At 44.6% G+C, this 19,903-nt stretch overlaps 1 protein-coding gene across 2 annotated transcripts in view; it reads left to right on the top strand.

The window, feature by feature from the left end:
• Positions 1–5,684: 5,684 nt before the first annotated feature.
• The window catches only part of LOC110530255 (ATP-dependent 6-phosphofructokinase, platelet type), a 41,167-nt gene continuing 26,948 nt past the window's right edge, over positions 5,685–19,903 (top strand). Inside the window, exon 1 of one of the 2 annotated variants that reach the window (XM_021613168.2) lies at positions 5,685–5,950. In XM_021613168.2, coding sequence (XP_021468843.1) covers positions 5,857–5,950 — 94 coding nt within the window. In that variant the 5' untranslated portion in view covers positions 5,685–5,856. The remainder of the gene's footprint in view (positions 5,951–19,903) is intronic. The other variant, XM_021613166.2, reaches the window with a different exon arrangement.

The raw sequence follows: 19,903 nt of genomic DNA, 5'->3' as shown, positions 1-19,903 counted from the left end.
CAAGCATTTTGCTACACTCGCATTAACATCTGCTAACCATGTGTATGTGACAACTAAAATTCTATTTTGATTTGAGTACAGGAGGGGACCGAGCACGCACCCGTGAGGGGCCCCCATGTTGACGATCAGCGTGGCGGATGTGTTGTTACCTACCCTTAGCACCTGGGGGCAGCCCGTCAGGAAGTCCTGGATCTAGTTGCAGAGGGAGGTGTTTAGTCACAGGGTCCTTAGCTTAGTGATGAGCTTTGAGAGCACTATGGTGTTATAAACCAATCTTTGTCCCCCTCCTTTAAAAAAAATCTGACACAGAAAATTTTACTTATTTGGGGGTGCTGTTTTAGTGTTGTTCTGTTGTTTTTTCCCCCTTTGAAATCATGCTGTTTTAGTATCAAATGATAAGCAACTCTCAGGTTTTCCTGTCTAACTTGAGTCTTTTTCTTTGGTTGGAGCGCCCCTTGCTGGTTAGAAAGCAGAAGTACATTCATAGAGGTTCACAACATCCTGCAGAGATACAATATGCCACTAGATGTCTCTCTTGACTGACAGTAACCAAACAGATGCCTTCTCGAACCAAATCAAATCACACTTTATTTGTCACACATGTGATTAGCAGATGTTATTGCGCGTGTAGCGAAATGCTTGTGCTTCTAGCTCCGATAGATATTACTGCACTAACAAGTAATAATATCTAACAAATTACACAACATATACAAGTATGAATGTATTAAGACTTTATACATATGGACTATTGACGTCAGAGTGGAACGGACTAAGATACTGTAGAATAGTATAGAAAACATTATATACACGAGGTGAGTTATGCCAGATATGTAAACATTAAGTGACTAAGATAGCATAGAATACAGTATATACATATAAGGTGAGTAATGACAGATATGTAAACATTATTAAAGTGACTAGTGTTCCATTCCTTAAAGTGGCCAGTGATTCCTAGGCTATGCCTATAGGCAGTAGCCTCTAATGTGCTAGTGATGTCTGTTTGGCAGTCGAATGGCCTTGAGATAGAAAGAAAAACTGCTTCTCTCGGTCCCAGCTTTGATGCACCTGTACTGACTTCACCTTCTGGATGATAGCGGGGTGAACAGGCAGTGGCTGGGGTGGTTGATGTCTTTGATGATATTTTTGGCCTTCCTGTGACATCGGGTGCTGTAGGTGTCCTGGAGGGCGGATAGTTTCCCCCCAGTAATGCATTGGGAAGAACGCACCATCCTCTGGAGAGCCTTGCAGTTGTGGGCGGTGCAGTTGCTGTACCGGTAAAAATGTGTGAGGGTTTTGGGTGACAAGCCACATTTCTTTAGCCTCCTGAGGTGGAAGAGGCTCTGTTGCGCCTTCTTCACCACACTGTCTGTGTTGTTGGTCCATTTCAGTTTGTCAGTGATGTGTACACCAAGGAACTTGAAGCTTTCCACTTTCTCCACTGCGGTCCCGTTGATGTGGATAATGGGGTGCACCCTGTGCTGTTTCCTGAAGTCCACGATCATCTCCTTTATTTTGTTGACGTTGAGTGAGAGGTTGTTTTCCAGGCACCACACTCCCAGAGCCCTCACCTCCTCCCTGTAGGCGGTCTCGTCATTGTTGGTAATCAAGCCTACTGCTGTTGTGTTGTCTTGATGATTGAGTTGGAGGCGTGCTTGGCCATGCAGTCATGGGTGAACAGGGTGAACAGGGAGTACAGGGTGGGGGGGAGGGGCTGAGCACGCACCGTTGTGGGGCCCCAGTGTTGAGGATCTGCGGAGTGGAGGTGATGTTTCCTACCTTCACCACCTGGGGACGGCCCATCAGGAAGTCCAGGACCCAGTTGCAGGGGGCGGGGTTCAGACCCAGGGCCTCGAGCTTAATGATGAGCTTGGAGGGTACTAGAATTTGTTTAGCCTGTTCCGAAGAAAGACATCGGTCTGGCTGGTTTTCCTTTTGTACTTCGTGATTGTCTGTAGTCCCTCCCACATACGTCTCGTGTCTGAGCCGTGGAATTGCGACTCCACTTTATCTCCACACTGACGTTTTTGCTTGTTTGATTGCCTTGCGGAGTGAATAACTACACTGTTTATGTTCTGCCATATTACCAGTCGCCTTGCCATGGTTAAATGCGGTGGTTCGCGCTTTCAGTTTTGTGCGAATGCTACCATCTATCCACGGTTTCTGGTTAGGGTAGACTTTTCTCATCATCAAATAAATACCCAAATGAACCGGAATTCTATGACAAAAACTATTAATTTGGAATTCATGGGCACATGTTTAAGTAGTAAAACAGTAAATTTAAGGAAAACAGTGATGCCTTTTTTTCTTTACTTGTTTGACAAATCATTTCAGACACAGTGTTTAGACAACTTGCATGCCTGCATGTGTTTGACCTTTTGAATAGGGTTAAACAACCAACCAGTTAGAACCCTTAGAAACAAAGGAGATGTTTACGCAACATGATTGAGCAACTCCCGGCCAGTTAAGGCTGTCAATGAGGGACTACTGTTCTCGCAAATTAAGCCAGAAAAATGCACAAAAACGCACAAAATTTGCTGAAATGCATTTTGTACATATATGCACGAATTGATTGTGAGACTGTGTTGCGTGGTCATATGCAGGACCAAACCTGCTCTGTGCTGTATGTGCAGTATCAGACTTTTACACATGGAATAAACAAACATACAGTCAATAACACAAGAGAAAAGTCTATATACACTGTGTGAAAATTAGGTAGGATAAGGGAGGTAAGGCAATAAATAGGCCATAGTGGCGAAATAATTACAATTTAGCAATTAAACACTGGAGTGATAGATGTGCAGAAGATGAATGTGCAAGTAGAGATACTTGGGTGCAAAGGAGCAAAAATATAAAATAAAAACAGTATGGAGATGAGGTAGTTGGATGGGCTATTTACAGATGGGCTATGTACAGGTGCAGTAATCTGCGAGCTGCTCTGACAGCTGGTGCTTAAAGTTAGGGAGATATGAGTCTCCAACTTCAGTGATTTTTGCAATTCGTTCCAGTCATTGGCAGCAGAGAATTGGAAGGAAAGGGGGCCAAATGAGGAATTAGCTTTGGGGGTGACCAGTGAAATATACCTGCTGGAGCGCATGCTACAGGTGGGTGCTGCTATGGTGACCAGTGAGCTGAGATAAGGCAGGGCTTTACCTAGCAAAGACTTATAGATGACCTGGAGCCAGTGGGTTTGGTGACGAATATGAAGCGAGGGCCAGCCAACGAGAGCATACAGGTCGCAGTGGTGGGTCGTATTTGGGGTTTTGGTGACAAAACTAATGGCACTGTGATAGACTGCATCCAATTTGTTGAGTAGAGTGTTGGAGGCTATTTTGTTAATGACATCGCCAAAGTCAAGGATCGGTAGGATGGTCCGTTTTACAAGGATATGTTTGGCAGCATGAGTGAAGGATGCTTTGTTGCAAAATAGGAAGCTGATTCCAGATTTAATTTTGGATTGGAGATGCTTAATGTGAGTCTGGAAGGAGAGGACACCTAGGTATTTGTAGTTGTCCACATATTCTAAGTCAGAACCGTCCAGAGTAGTGATGCTGAATGGGTGGGCAGGTGCGGGCTACGATTGGTTGAAGAGCATGCATTTAGTTTTACTTGCATTTAAGAGCTGTGTCTGAGCCTGGAGGTCTGAGACCCGATGATGGTATTATTACTTAATAATAATGACTATAATGACTATGGCCAGAGCTGTGTGCACCCCCCCTCCTCACCTCCAGTGCTATGTGCTCCTCCCTCCTCCTCGCCCTCTCCATCACCTCGAGCACAAGCCTGACTATATTTAGAACTTCTGCATCACTGCTTATCATATTGACTCGGAGAATAACATACACATAAAATTATCTACTGTTCCCCACCTGCCCTTTCATTCAGATTCAAGGGGTGGCTTTCAAGGAAGAATACTGCATGCTACTGACATATTATCCTGGTGTTAATTCTTCATCTTCCTTATCCTTTCTACCAGTGTGTACCACTCTCTCTTTTCTGGCCATGCAAATTATGCTTCACATAAATATTCTATAACCACCCCTCCAGAGGTATCATTTCAGTCTAGACTAAAGCAAAAATGAAGTCTACTATACCTAAGGATGGTAACAAGCTTAGTGTGGGTTATGTGACCTTTAATACCATCATTATTATTAAATAATAATAGCATCATCGGGGCCCAGACCTCCAGGCTCAGACACAGCTTTTACTCACAAGCAATCAGAGAACTGAAATCTTCAACCGGTCTCTTGCACTGACTCCCTGCACCCTAACACACATACAGTGGGGAGAACAAGTATTTGATACACTGCCGATTTTGCAGGTTTTCCTACTTACAAAGCATGTAGAGGTCTGTAATTTTTTATCATAGGTACACTTCAACTGTGAGAGACAGAATCTAAAACAAAAATCCAGAAAATCACATTGTATGATTTTTAAGTAATTTATTTGCATTTTATTGCATGACATAAGTATTTGATACATCAGAAAAGCAGAACTTAATATTTGGTACAGAAACCTTTGTTTGCAATTACAGAGATCATTCGTTTCCTGTAGTTTTAGATTCCGTCTCTCACAGTTGAAGTGTACCTATGATAAAAATGACAGACCTCTACATGCTTTGTAAGTAGGGAAACCTGCAAAATTGGCAGTGTATCAAATACTTGTTCTCCCCACTGTATACACACACTCACACAAGCTCACACCTAGACTCGAACACACACACAAACACACTCCCACTCTCTCACACACACACAGAACACACATACCCACGCTACACACACACTCCATGACTGCTGCTACTGGATACCAACGGTGCCTTCAGAAAGTATTCATACCCCTTGATTTAGTCCACATTTTATTGTGCTATAGCCTGAATTTTATAATGGCCTTTGATCATCTTTGAGCTGTCACTACAACTTGATTGGAGTCCACATGTGGCCAATTCAGTAGTTTGGACATGATTTATAAAGAAACACATCTGTCTACACAAGGTCCCACAGCTGACAGTGCACGTCAGAGCAGAAACTATACCATGAAGTCCAACAAACTCCAAGATATATGCCTCATCACAATTCTATCTGGGGATGGTTATACAACTATTTTTATAGTGTTGAAAGTTTCCAAGAGCACAGTATTCTCCATCATTGGGAAATTGAAAAAAAACATGGAACTACTCAGACTCTGTCTAGAACTGTCCGTCCGACCAAACTGAGCAACCGGGCAAGAATAACCTTAGTCAGGGTGGTGACCAAGACCACTCTGATATAACTACAGTGTTTCTTGGCTGAGATGGGAGAACCTGCCAGAAGGACAACCGTCTCTACAGCACTTTACTCAATTGCTTCCTGTTTAACTGTTCCTCGGTCGTGACTAGTTACCACAGCCTCAAAGGCATAAACCCCGCCTATTTATACAGTTTAAAAGTGATTTTAAACCTAAACATAACATTTAACCTAACATTAACCATACTGCGAACATTATGCCTAACCTTAACCTTAAATTAAGACCAAAAAGATCCAAGAAAAAAAAATATATTCAATTTTGACTTTGTCGCTTTGGTAAGTAGTGGACACGTTCCTAGTCCCTACCATCGTGTCGCTGTAGTAGTTTCTAAGGACCCAATTGGTCAGAAAAGTTAGAGGAATATACGTGATGCAGTAATCTAATGGATAACAGCACTGTCAATTAATTAATTACAGGAGGAAAGCTCCCTCATAGGCTCACTGCTGCCATCGGGAACAGTGGGGAGATGAGCGTGTCGAGAGCAGGAAAAGGGGGCGTAATCACTTATTTTATTTCACAACAAAATACAACTACCGGTGTTCAGATATTATATTTGTGAAGGATAGACGAGGAGCCATGGCGAAGCAGCAGGACACAAAGAAATTATTTGAGGATCTCTCTGGCGCCGGGAAATCCATCGGCGTTCTGACAAGCGGAGGAGATGCTCAAGGTATCGATTATTGAAACAAGTGGATAAGAGTGATATATTGTATCAAATGGATTACAGTGTAAGAACGACATGATACTAAAAGGGAAATAAACTGTTGAGTTATCATTTTTCCAAGTGTTGTCATTGGCATTGTTTAGCCTAAAGGATCAATTTATCTTACAGTAGGCCTATTTGTTATCGAATGGTCCAACAAAATGATGCAACAGATGATATGGTTGAGTATTGACACTGACAGTCGTATAAGCTATTTAACAGAAACATTTTAAATGTAGGGGCCTAACCATTATTTTTGGAATTATTTGGAAGTTATGTTACAATATCTCGTCATTTAAAGAAATGTGATTATGCACTCTTATAACCGATAAAACACATGTAGCCTATAGGAGCAAATAAGTTAGGATACCATCTTTGAGGTTACTGAAGCCTGCATTGCAGACTTCCAATCGTTGGGTAGATTACGTGGCGCAGAAATGTCAGTTTGCAGCTATCGCGCCCTGCATCTTAAAGTCTACATGCCAAGATTTTATAGAGCAAAGATATAGACCTACACCTCAAATTCCATCATTGGCGCTTACCCAATATTGTAATGAATGTAACTTTATAGACTGTTGCAATGGCTTTCATCGTCGACTTCCCATGTGCGTTAAAACAGAATTTGTAACGTGCATGACAGATGGGCAGACATCCACTTGAGTTGTGAGGAAGGGCGGGGGTCATGTACTGTAGACCAGGCCTACGTGAGGAGCGGGAAGTAGCGGGGTTTTCCCAATGATTTATATATAAACTAGATGTCCGATTGGGGAAGCTGTTGAAGCCACTGGACCACCATCTTGGCACGCCCCTACCTTGTCAAAAAATATTTTGGAATTGATAGAAATGCATTTATTAATGTCTACATTCGTTTTTGCCACACTTATTCTATTACAGACATCATACTTTTAAGTTATGTTATGTGAGCTAAGCATAAAAAAGGAAAATATATGAAAACACTTTCCTTAGAGTATACATTTTTGGAGATGACTAATGTTACTGGCCCCGCTACAACCAAAACATTCTTAAATACATGTAATTTTGTTCTTGAAACATTTAATTGAAAAACTGTAGAATTCCATTCATTCCTGTGGAGGACTGCTCCTACTGGGGAATGCCAATATGTTCGATCTTTTGGTTCAAAGCCTCTCAATTCCCAGTCCAGGGTTTATAAACAGTTGAAGTTGGAAGTTTACATACACTTAGGTTGGAGTAATTAAAACTAGTTTTTCAACCACACCACAAATTTCATGTTAACAAACTATAGTTTTGGCAAGTCGGTTAGGCATGACACAAGTAAATACAGTGCCTTGCGAAAATATTCGGCCCCCTTGAACTTTGCGACCTTTTGCCACATTTCAGGCTTCAAACATAAAGATATAAAACTGTATTTTTTTGTGAAGAATCAACAACAAGTGGGACACAATCATGAAGTGGAACGACATTTTTTGGATATTTCAAACCTTTTTAACAAATCAAAAACTGAAAAATTGGGAGTGCAAAATTATTCAGCCCCTTTACTTTCAGTGCAGCAAACTCTCTCCAGAAGTTCAGTGAGGATCTCTGAATTATCCAATGTTGACCTAAATGACTAATGATGATAAATACAATCCACCTGTGTGTAATCAAGTCTCCGTATAAATGCACCTGCACTGTGATAGTCTCAGAGGTCCGTTAAAAGCGCAGAGAGCATCATGAAGAACAAGGAACACACCAGGCAGGTCCGAGATACTGTTGTGAAGAAGTTTAAAGCCGGATTTGGATACAAAAATATTTCCCAAGCTTTAAACATCCCAAGGAGCACTGTGCAAGCGATAATATTGAAATGGAAGGTGTATCAGACCACTGCAAATCTACCAAGACCTGGCCGTCCCTCTAAACTTTCAGCTCATACAAGGAGAAGACTGATCAGAGATGCAGCCAAGAGGCCCATGATCACTCTAGATGAACTGCAGAGATCTACAGCTGAGGTGGGAGACTCTGTCCATAGGACAACAATCAGTCGTATATTGCACAAATCTGGCCTTTATGGAAGAGTGGCAAGAAGAAAGCCATTTCTTAAAGATATCCATAAAAAGTGTCATTTAAAGTTTGCCACAATCCACCTGGGAGACACACTAAACATGTGGAAGAAGGTGCTCTGGTCAGATGAAACCAAAATTGAACTTTTTGGCAACAATGCAAAACGTTATGTTTGGCGTAAAAGCAACACAGCTGAACACACCATCCCCACTGTCAAACATGGTGGTGGCAGCATCATGGTTTGGGCCTGCTTTTCTTCAGCAGGGACAGGGAAGATGGTTAAAATTGATGGGAAGATGGATGGAGCCAAATACGGGACCATTCTGGAAGAAAACCTGATGGAGTCTGCAAAAGACCTGAGACTGGGACGGAGATTTGTCTTCCAACAAGACAATGATCCAAAACATAAAGCAACATCTACAATGGAATGGTTCAAAAATAAACATATCCAGGTGTTAGAATGGCCAAGTCAAAGTCCAGACCTGAATCCAATCGAGAATCTGTGGAAAGAACTGAAAACTGCTGTTCACAAATGCTCTCCATCCAACCTCACTGAGCTCGAGCTGTTTTGCAAGGAGGAATGGGAAAAAATGTCAGTCTCTTGATGTGCAAAACTGATAGAGACATACCCCAAGCGACTTACAGCTGTAATCGCAGCAAAAGGTGGCTCTACAAAGTATTAACTTAAGGGGGCTGAATAATTTTGCACGCCCAATTTTTCAGGTTTTGATTTGTTAAAAAAGTTTGAAATATCCAATAAATGTCGTTCCACTTCATGATTGTGTCCCACTTGTTGTTGATTCTTCACAAAAAAATACAGTTTTATATCTTTATGTTTGAAGCCTGAAATGTGGCAAAAGGTCGCAAAGTTCAAGGGGGCCGAATACTTTCGCAAGGCACTGTATTTCAACAATTGTTTACAGACAGATAGTTTCACTTATAATTCACTGTATCACAATTCCAGTGGGTCAGAAGTTTACATACACTAAGTTGACTGTGCCTTTAAACAGCTTGGAAAATGATGTTATGTTTGGAGGAAAAAGGGGGAGGCGTGCAAGCCGAAGAACACCATCCCAATCGTGAAGCAGGGGGTGGCAGCATCATGTTGTGGGTGTGCTTTGCTGCAGGAGGGACTGGTGCACTTCACAAAATAGATGGCATCATGAAGATGGAAAATTATGTGGATATATTGAAGCAACATTTCAAGACTGGGTCTTCCAAATGGACAATGACCCCAAGTATACTTCCAAAGTTGTGGCAAAATGGCTTAAGGACAACAAAGTCAAGGTATTGGATTGGCCATCACGAAGCCCTGACCTCAATCCCATAGACGATTTGTGGGCAGAACTGAAAAAGCGTGTGTTAGCAAGGAGGCCTACAAACCTGACTCAGTTACACCAGCTCTGTCAGGAGGAATGGGCCAAAATTCACCTAACCTATTGTGGGAAGCTTGTGGAAGGCTACCCGAAACGTTTGACCCAAGTTAAACAATTTAATGGCAATGCTACCAAATACTAATTGAGTGTATGTAAACTTCTGACCCACTGGGAATGTGATGAAAGAATTAAAAGCTGAAATAAATCATTCTCTCTACTATTATTCTGACATTTCACATTCTTAAAATAAAGTGGTGATCCTATCTGACCTAAGACATGGATTTTTACTATGATTAAATGTCAGGAATTGTGAAAAACTGAGTTTAAACGTATTTGGCTAAGGTGTATGTAAACTTCCGACTTCAACTGTATAACGGGACATTTTTTCACCAAATATTTTTAATATAAGGTACGATCCTCGCTGCGCTTTGATAGGTGGGGGCAATGTACTGGTGGGGTTCATTAGCATATTTGGGGACACAGTCAAATATATGTATATTTGTGCCAACCATCAGTGGAAGTGTTGTTGCAGATTAAGTTTGAGGGTTATGCCAGTGCAAGTTGAGCACCTCATTTGACACTATCTGTTCTGCAAATGTTGTAAGAGCATGTGTCACCAACAAGCTGCTCTGTAGTTATTGTGCATTTTCCAGCAATTTAACAGCAACTTGATGTTAGAAGTTGCTGTGAATTTATATTTTCTTAATTAACTGAAAAACATTTGTCAGTAAGTTATTGTAAAATTCACAATAATTTACAGGCAACTGGCTGCCATGAGCAATACATGCCAGTAATGTTATGTGCCTTCACTGACTCTTCTGTTGACAACATGCAACATTACTTGCTAATTGGCAGCATACTGTAGAAGTGGCAGCCTATCATAATATTGCAGGCGTGGCTTTCAGCTCCCATGAGAAGGAATATCCCAGTTAATGTGATCTGTTCTATTCTGCTCACAAACACGATCTTGTACACTGTCAGTTCTCCAGCCTTGTTAAAAGCTGACGTACACTACATGACCTTCAACCTTCTGGGAAGAGAACTAGTGAGGTTAGGCACTGATGTTGAGCGATTATGTAAGGCTCGCAGTCGGCGTTCCAATTCATCCCAAAAGTGTTCGATGGGGTTGCCCCTGTGCAGGCCAGTCAAGTTCTTTCACACTGATCACGACAAACCATTTCTGCGTGAGCACAGGGGCATTGTCATGCTGAAACAGGAAAGGGCCTTCCCCAAACTGTTGCCACAAAGTTGGAAGCACAAAATCGTATAGAATCTCATTTTATGCTGTAGTGTTAACATTTCCCTTCACTGGAACTAAGAGGCCTAGTCCTAACCATGAAAAACCATTATTCCTCATCCACCAAACTACAGTTGGCACTATGCATTGGGGCAGGTAGCATTATCCTGGCATCCGCCAAAGCCAGATTCATCCGTCGGACTGCCAGATGACATTGTGCATGGTGATTGCCCATGAAAACCCATTTTGTGAAGCTCCCAACGAACAGTTCTTGTGCTGACATTGCTTCCAGAGGCAATTTGGAACTTGGTAGTGAGTGTTGCAACTGTGGACTTGAGTACTCGGTGGTCCCGTTCTGTGAGCTTGTGTGGCCTAAAACTTCGCATCTGAGCCGATGTTTTTTCCTAGATGTTTCCACTTCACAATAACAACACTTACATTTGACCGGGGCAGCTGTAACAGGGCAGAAACTTGACGAACTGACTTGTTGGAAAGGTGGCATCCTATGACGGTGCCATGTTGAAAGTCACTGAGCTCTTCAGTAAGGCCATTCTTCTGCCAATTCTGCCAGTTTGTCTGTGGAGATTGCATGGCTGTGTGTTCGATTTTATACACCTGTCAGCAATGGGTGTGGCTGAAATACCCGAATACACTAATCTGAAGGGGTGTCCACATACTTTTGTATATATAGTGTATCACCCAACCCTACTCTACAGCTTTAAAGATTGTTACTGCGCATGGCCCTAATATTGTGGCCTTACTTATAGCCTTCAAACACAGTGTTATGTCTCTGTGTTTCACTGGCCTGATGTTTTTTACTTTGCTTGCTTCTATCTCGATTGGTCAGTAGTGCTGAAAAGAAGAGGTTGTATGCGTACATACGCCTGTGTTGTGAAATACACTGTATCCTGACTTCAACTGTACATTTTTTTTTTTTTTTTTTTTACCTTTATTTAACCAGGCAAGTCAGTTAAGAACAAATTCTTATTTTCAATGACGGCCTGGGAACAGTGGGTTAACTGCCTGTTCAGGGGCAGAACGACAGATTTGTACCATGTCAGCTCGGGGGTTTGAACTCGCAACCTTCCGGTTACTAGTCCAACGCTCTAACCACTAGGCTACCCTGCCGCCCACATCATTGGTTTTGCCTCTATGTGTCACTATTCCAAAGATTGTATATTATATTGACAAGATAGTCAAGTGACTACTGTAACAATGGAAATACATGTCCTCAAAGATGGAACACAGGTGGGAGGAGGCGAGATCTGGCGGGACCTTTCTAGCCAATGAGAGGTCACATACAGGTGTGAACAACAGGCCATAGAGATAGAGGACTCATCTTTGTATCTGCCATTATAACGTCTATGACATTATGGGCAGTGCCATTTAGGCTATCTCCATTTAAAGTATTCCATTTTCTTCTTCATTGGCCTATTGCTCCCAACTCATAGTAATTCCCACCCTGTTGACTACTTTAAAATGGCAATGTCCATGCTTAAACAGGTTATATCCATAATGAATACTCTATCTATAGAACAGGTTCAACTTCACACGCATCCACTTATATCAGTCCATTCGTAACATTCATAACAACCTAACCATCTTCTATTTGATCAAGCAAATTCGCAATAACAAAATGTGTTGACCAATTTTACACTCTTGTTGATCTCCATACAAAAATTCCTCACTTCTTGGGCTTATTTTCGTGGACAGATTTTGGGCAGAGTAAAACCTCTCACTTTTCCTCTTCCTCGAACTGACTATCCTCCTGAGACCCAGCAAAAAAAAGGGTTTGGATTTTTAAAAAACATTTTTTTTTACACCACATAAGTGTTTGGGGTGGGAAAAAACATCTTACAAAGAACATTAAAATAAATAAATATTTTTATTTCATTTATTTTATTTTAAATATTCCATAAAATTATCTCAGTGGATCTCAGCTGATAATATGAAAAATGTAACATTACAGTAAATAGGTAGAAAACATCCAGATGAAAACTCACCAAACTGTTACTGAGATATTTACCTATTAGAAACTATTTGAATATCAAACTCACAAAAATTATAATTACACAATTACACGCACTTACCATAAAATGTGCTAATTGTAATGGAAATTGTGATGGTTGCCATTTTGAAGAACCAGAAAGAAGAAATGATCAAGGTGACACTCATACACATATGGTATCATTGAAAATCCCAGAATGTCCTCTTAAAGGTACAACAGGACCTAACACAGTGGCAAGTATGGTCTTAGAGATATGGACCAAAAACGAATGTCCGTTAGAGAGAACAAAAATGAGTCTCAGGAGGCTACTATAATGTGGAAACCCAACTGACATCCCAGTTAAGGACTGTGGTAGTAATAGAGTAATAGTGACTCAGTCCTTCATTGCTTCATGCCTGGCTGTCATCCAGTAACAATATTGCACTCTTTGAATATGGACGGTCTTATTGGCATACAGGCTACAGTAGGCTGAGATTTCCACTGAACTTAGGATACTGTAGTAGGCTACATTTTCAATAATAGCCTAACTGTCATTGAAGTGTGACGTGGTGGGGAGTAGAGTAGTGGGCTACTCCCTTTCTCACCAGAGCACCAGTGACAGGAGCCTACAAGTTTCATTTATGATCATGTAATGACAATTCTAGCTCTCCACAATAGGGTTGGGCGATGTCAACCTTTGTCCTGTCGTGATTATGTACTCACTAAATATTGTGCTATACCTGGCCTGGGCAATCCCAGTCCTTGGGGGCCCGATTGGTGTCACCCCCCCCCCCCCCCCCCCCCCCCCATCCCTAGCAAACACAGCTGATTTAAACTACGTGCATTCTAAACTGAAGATCATGATTAGTTGATTATTGGAGTCAGGTGTGTTAGCTAAATAAATAAAATGAACACCTCTGGTAAAACCCCCGTTGAGCTATAGCTCAAAATCGCATGCTACATCTGGACAAATCATGACCAGATATTGTTGTTGGAAGCCTGAGCAGAGGTTAAGTGCAGGCAAATATAATATTTATTTCTGGTGGAGATTCAGCATGGAACAGGTGTGTCTGTCTGTGTCTGTGTCTCGTACATATGATGGAGCAAAGTGACAGTCAGCTGATGAGGAACAGGCTGTTTTACCGTAGTGAGTTAGGTTATAAATAATGGGTGTTATAGAAACAAAGTCTACAGTCTTGAGAACTGGATAATAATTGCGTTGCCTCATCAGCCTGTTTTAATAGGCTATTGTTTGTTATATCACTCATAAAGCTGTGATTGAGAATAGCCTATAGACTCCGATTTCCATTATTCTTAAAAGCCGCAACTTTGGGAGAACAGTAACTTCTTAGGCTATTTGGGAAATTGGCTAGTTGTTCATAACTTTAATTTGTCTTAAATCCTTATGGAAAAAAATAGCTTTTTTATTTGATTTATTTCACCTTTATTTAACAAGGTAGGCTAGTTGAGAACAAGTTCTCATTTGCAACTGTGACCTCGCCAAGATAAAGCAAAGCAGTTTGACACATAGAACAACATAGTTACACATGGAATAAACAAACATACAGTCAATAATACAATAGAACAAGTATATATACAGTGTGTGCAAATGAGGTAGGATAATGAATGTGCAAGTAGAGATACTGGGGTGCAAATATGGAAAGGTGCAGTGACCAGTGAGATATACCTTCTGGAGCGCGTGCTACGGGTGGGTGCTGCTATGGTGACCAGTGAGCTGAGATAAGGCGGGGCTTTACCTAGCAGAGACTTGTAGATGACTTGGAGCCAGTGGGTTTGGCGACGAGTATGAAGCGAGGGCCAGCCAATGAGAGCATACAGGTCGCAGTGGTGGTTAGTATATGGGACTTTGGTGACAAAACGGATGGCACTGTGATAGACTGCATCCAATTTGTTGAGTAGAGTGTTGGAGGCTATTTTGTAAATGACATCGCCGAAGTCGAGGATCGGTAGGATGGTCAGTTTTACGAGGGTATGTTTGGCAGCATGAGTGAAGGATGCTTTGTTGCGATATAGGAAGCCAATTCTAGATATAATTTTGGATTGGAGATGCTTAATGTGAGTCTGGAAGGAGAGTTTACAGTCTAACCAGACACTTAGGTATTTGTAGTTGTTCACATATTCTAAGTCAGAACCGTCCAGAGTAGTGATGCTGGACAGGCAGGCAGGTGCGGGCAGCAATCGGTTGAAGAGCGTGCATTTGGTTTTACTTGCGTTTAGAGCAGTTGGTGTTACGGGGAGTGAATGAGGACCCAAAAGCGAACTAACTTAAACAGAGCTTCTTTAATAACCAAACATAGGTAGGCTCAGATAGACCGGCAGATTCCGACAGGACAGGACAAGGTTACAGCAAACATGACGATAGTCTGGCTCAGGCATGAAACACAACAAACAAGAATCCGACAAGGACAGGAACAAAAACAGAGAGAGATATAGGGGACTAATCAGAGGGAAAAGGGGAACAGGTGGGAGAAGGGGTGACGAGGTAGTCAAGAGGAGACAAGGAACAGCTGGGGGAAAGCGGGAGAGAAAAGGTAACCTAATACGACCAGCAGAGGGAGACAGGGTGAAAGGAAAGGACAGAAAGACACAACATGACAATACATGACAGTACCCCCCCACTCACCGAGCGCCTCCTGGCGCACTCGAGGAGGAAACCTGGCGGCAACGGAGGAAATCCTCGATCAGCGCACGGTCCAGCACGTCCCGAGAGGGAACCCAACTCCTCTCCTCAGGACCGTACCCCTCCCAATCAACGAGGTACTGGTGACCACGGCCCCGAGGACGCATGTCCAAAATCCTGCGGACCCTGTAGATGGGTGCGCCCTCGACAAGGATGGGGGGGGGGGGGAGACGAGCGGGGGCGCGAAGAACGGGCTTGATACAGGAGACATGGAAGACCGGGTGGACGCGACGAAGGTATCGCGGAAGAAGAAGTCGAACTGCGACAGGATTAATGACCCGAGAAATACGGAACGGACCAATGAACCGCGGGGTCAACTTGCGAGAAGCCGTCTTAAGGGGAAGGTTCTGAGTGGAGAGCCAAACTCTCTGACCGCGACAATATCTAGGACTCTTAGTTCTACGCTTATTAGCAGCCCTCGCAGTCTGCGTCCTATAACGGCAAAGTGCAGACCTGACCCTCTTCCAGGTGCGCTCGCAACGTTGGACAAAAGCCTGAGCGGAGGGGACGCTGGACTCGGCGAACTGAGATGAGAACAGCGGAGGCTGGTACCCGAGGCTACTCTGAAAAGGAGATAGCCCGGTCGCAGACGAAGGAAGCGAGTTGTGGGCGTATTCTGCCCAGGGGAGCTGTTCTGACCAAGACGCAGGGTTGCGAAAAGAAAGACTGCGTAAGATGCGACCAATAGTCTGATTGGCCCGTTCTGCTTGACCGTTAGACTGGGGGTGAAAGCCGGAAGAGAGACTAACGGAAGCCCCAATCAAACGGCAAAACTCCCTCCAAAATTGAGACGTGAATTGCGGACCTCTGTCCGAAACGACGTCTGACGGAAGGCCATGAATTCTGAAAACATTCTCGATGATGATTTGTGCCGTCTCTTTAGCAGAAGGAAGCTTAGCAAGGGGAATGAAATGAGCCGCCTTAGAGAACCTATCGACAACCGTAAGAATAACAGTCTTCCCCGCTGACGAAGGCAGTCCGGTGACAAAATCTAAGGCGATGTGAGACCACGGTCGAGAGGGAATGGGAAGCGGCCTGAGACGGCCGGCAGGAGGAGAGTTACCGGACTTAGTCTGCGCGCAGACCGAACAAGCAGCCACGAAACGACGCGTGTCATGCTCCCGGGTGGGCCACCAAAAACGCTGGCGAATGGAAGCAAGCGTACCCCGAACGCCAGGGTGGCCGGCTAACTTGGCAGAGTGAGCCCACTGAAGAACGGCCAGACGAGTAGGAACGGGAACGAAAAGAAGGTTCCTAGGACAAGCGCGCGGCGACGGAGTGTGAGTGAGCGCTTGCTTTACCTGCCTCTCAATTCCCCAGACAGTCAACCCGACAACACGCCCCTCAGGGAGAATCCCCTCGGGGTCAGTGGAGGCTACTGAAGAACTGAAGAGACGAGATAAAGCATCAGGCTTGGTGTTCTTAGAGCCCGGACGATAAGAAATCACGAACTCGAAACGAGCGAAAAACAGCGCCCAACGCGCCTGACGCGCATTAAGTCGTTTGGCAGAACGGATGTACTCAAGGTTCCTATGGTCAGTCCAAACGACAAAAGGAACGGTCGCCCCCTCCAACCACTGTCGCCATTCGCCTAGGGCTAACCGGATGGCGAGCAGTTCGCGGTTTCCCACATCATAGTTACGTTCCGACGGCGACAGGCGATGAGAAAAATACGCGCATGGGTGGACCTTGTCGTCAGAGAGGGAGCGCTGAGAAAGAATGGCTCCCACGCCCACCTCTGACGCGTCAACCTCGACAACGAACTGTCTAGAGACGTCAGGTGTAACAAGGATAGGAGCGGATGTAAAACGATTCTTGAGGAGATCAAAAGCTCCCTGGGCGGAAACGGACCACTTAAAGCACGTCTTGACAGAAGTAAGGGCTGTGAGAGGAGCTGCCACCTGACCGAAATTACGGATGAAACGACGATAGAAGTTCGCGAAGCCGAGAAAGCGCTGCAGCTCGACGCGTGACTTAGGGGCGGGCCAATCAATGACAGCTTGGACCTTAGCGGGATCCATCTTAATGCCTTCAGCGGAAATAACAGAACCAAGAAATGTGACAGAGGAGGCATGAAAAGTGCACTTCTCAGCCTTCACAAAAAGACAATTCTCTAAAAGGCGCTGGAGGACACGTCGAACGTGCTGAACATGAATCTGGAGTGACGGTGAAAAAATCAGGATATCGTCAAGGTAAACGAAAACAAAGATGTTCAGCATGTCTCTCAGGACATCATTGACTAATGCCTGAAAGACAGCTGGAGCGTTAGCGAGGCCGAAAGGAAGAACCCGGTATTCAAAGTGCCCTAACGGAGTGTTAAACGCCGTCTTCCACTCGTCCCCCTCCCTGATGCGCACGAGATGGTAAGCGTTACGAAGGTCCAACTTAGTGAAAAACCTGGCTCCCTGCAGGATCTCGAAGGCTGAAGACATAAGAGGAAGCGGATAACGATTCTTAACTGTTATGTCATTCAGCCCTCGATAATCTATGCAGGGGCGCAGAGACCCGTCCTTCTTCTTGACAAAAAAAACCCCCGCTCCGGCGGGAGAGGAGGAGGGGACTATGGTACCGGCGTCAAGAGCTACAGACAAATAATCCTCGAGAGCCTTACGTTCGGGAGCCGACAGAGAGTATAGTCTACCCCGGGGGGGAGTGGTTCCCGGAAGGAGATCAATACTACAATCATACGACCGGTGTGGAGGAAGAGAGGTGGCCCTGGACCGACTGAACACCGTGCGCAGATCGTGATATTCCTCCGGCACCCCTGTCAAATCACCAGGCTCCTCCTGTGAAGAAGAGACAGAGGAAACAGGAGGGATAGCAGACATTAAACATTTCACATGACAAGAGACGTTCCAGGAGAGGATAGAATTACTAGACCAATTAATGGAAGGATTATGACAAACTAGCCAGGGATGGCCCAAAACAACAGGTGTAAAAGGTGAACGAAAAATCAAAAAAGAAATGGTTTCGCTATGATTACCAGAAACAGTGAGGGTTAAAGGTAGCGTCTCACGCTGAATCCTGGGGAGAGGACTACCATCCAGGGCGAACAAGGCCGTGGACTCCCTTAACTGTCTGAGAGGAATGTCATGTTCCCGAGCCCAGGTCTCGTCCATAAAACAGCCCTCCGCCCCAGAGTCTATTAAGGCACTGCAGGAAGCTGACGAACCGGTCCAGCGTAGATGGACCGACAAGGTAGTGCAGGATCTTGAAGGAGAGACAGAAGTAGTAGCGCTCACCAGTAGCCCTCCGCTTACTGATGAGCTCTGGCTTTTACTGGACATGAAGTGACAAAATGACCAGCAGAACCGCAATAGAGACAGAGGCGGTTGGTGATTCTCCGTTCCCTCTCCTTAGTCGAGATGCGGATACCTCCCAGCTGCATAGGCTCAGCTCCCGAGCCGGCAGAGGAAGATGGTAGTGATGCGGAGAGGGGGGCAACGGAGAACGCGAGCTCCTTTCCACGAGCTCGGTGACGAAGATCAACCCGTCGCTCAATGCGAATAGCGAGTTCAATCAGGGAATCCACGCTGGAAGGGACCTCCCGGGAGAGAATCTCATCCTTTACCTCTGCGCGGAGACCCTCCAGAAAACGAGCGAGCAAAGCCGGCTCGTTCCAGCCACTGGAGGCAGCAAGAGTGCGAAACTCAATAGAGTAGTCTGTTATGGATCGATTACCTTGACATAGGGAAGACAGGACCCTGGAAGCCTCCTCCCCAAAAACAGATCGATCAAAAACCCGTATCATCTCCTCCTTAAAGTCCTGATACTGGTTAGTACACTCAGCCCTTGCCTCCCAGATTGCCGTGCCCCACTCACGAGCCCGTCCAATAAGGAGAGATATGACGTAGGCGACACGAGCAGTGCTCCTGGAGTAAGTGTTGGGCTGGAGAGAAAACACAATATCACACTGGGTGAGGAACGAGCGGCATTCAGTGGGCTCCCCAGAGTAACACGGCGGGTTATTGATTCTGGGCTCCGGAGATTCGAAAGCCCTGGAAGTGGCCGGTGGATCGAGGCGGAGATGGTGAACCTGTTCTGTGAGGTTGGAGACTTGGGTGGCCAGGGTCTCAACGGCATGTCGAGCAGCAGACAATTCCTGCTCGTGTCTGCCTAGCATCGCTCCCTGGATCTCGACGGCTGAGTGGAGAGGATCCGAAGTCGCTGGGTCCATTCTTGGTCGGATTCTTCTGTTACGGGGAGTGAATGAGGACCCAAAAGCGAACTAACTTAAACAGAGCTTCTTTAATAACCAAACATAGGTAGGCTCAGATAGACCGGCAGATTCCGACAGGACAGGACAAGGTTACAGCAAACATGACGATAGTCTGGCTCAGGCATGAAACACAACAAACAAGAATCCGACAAGGACAGGAACAAAAACAGAGAGAGATATAGGGGACTAATCAGAGGGAAAAGGGGAACAGGTGGGAGAAGGGGTGACGAGGTAGTCAAGAGGAGACAAGGAACAGCTGGGGGAAAGCGGGGGAGAAAAGGTAACCTAATACGACCAGCAGAGGGAGACAGGGTGAAAGGAAAGGACAGAAAGACACAACATGACAATACATGACAGTTGGAGGCCACGGAAGGAGAGTTG

The sequence above is a fragment of the Oncorhynchus mykiss genome, chromosome 8 (assembly GCF_013265735.2).
Source record: "Oncorhynchus mykiss isolate Arlee chromosome 8, USDA_OmykA_1.1, whole genome shotgun sequence".
In the NCBI taxonomy this organism is placed as follows: domain Eukaryota; kingdom Metazoa; phylum Chordata; class Actinopteri; order Salmoniformes; family Salmonidae; genus Oncorhynchus; species Oncorhynchus mykiss.
The sequence above is the reverse complement of the archived record's forward strand: the minus strand, read 5'-3'. Positions and strand labels throughout refer to the sequence as shown.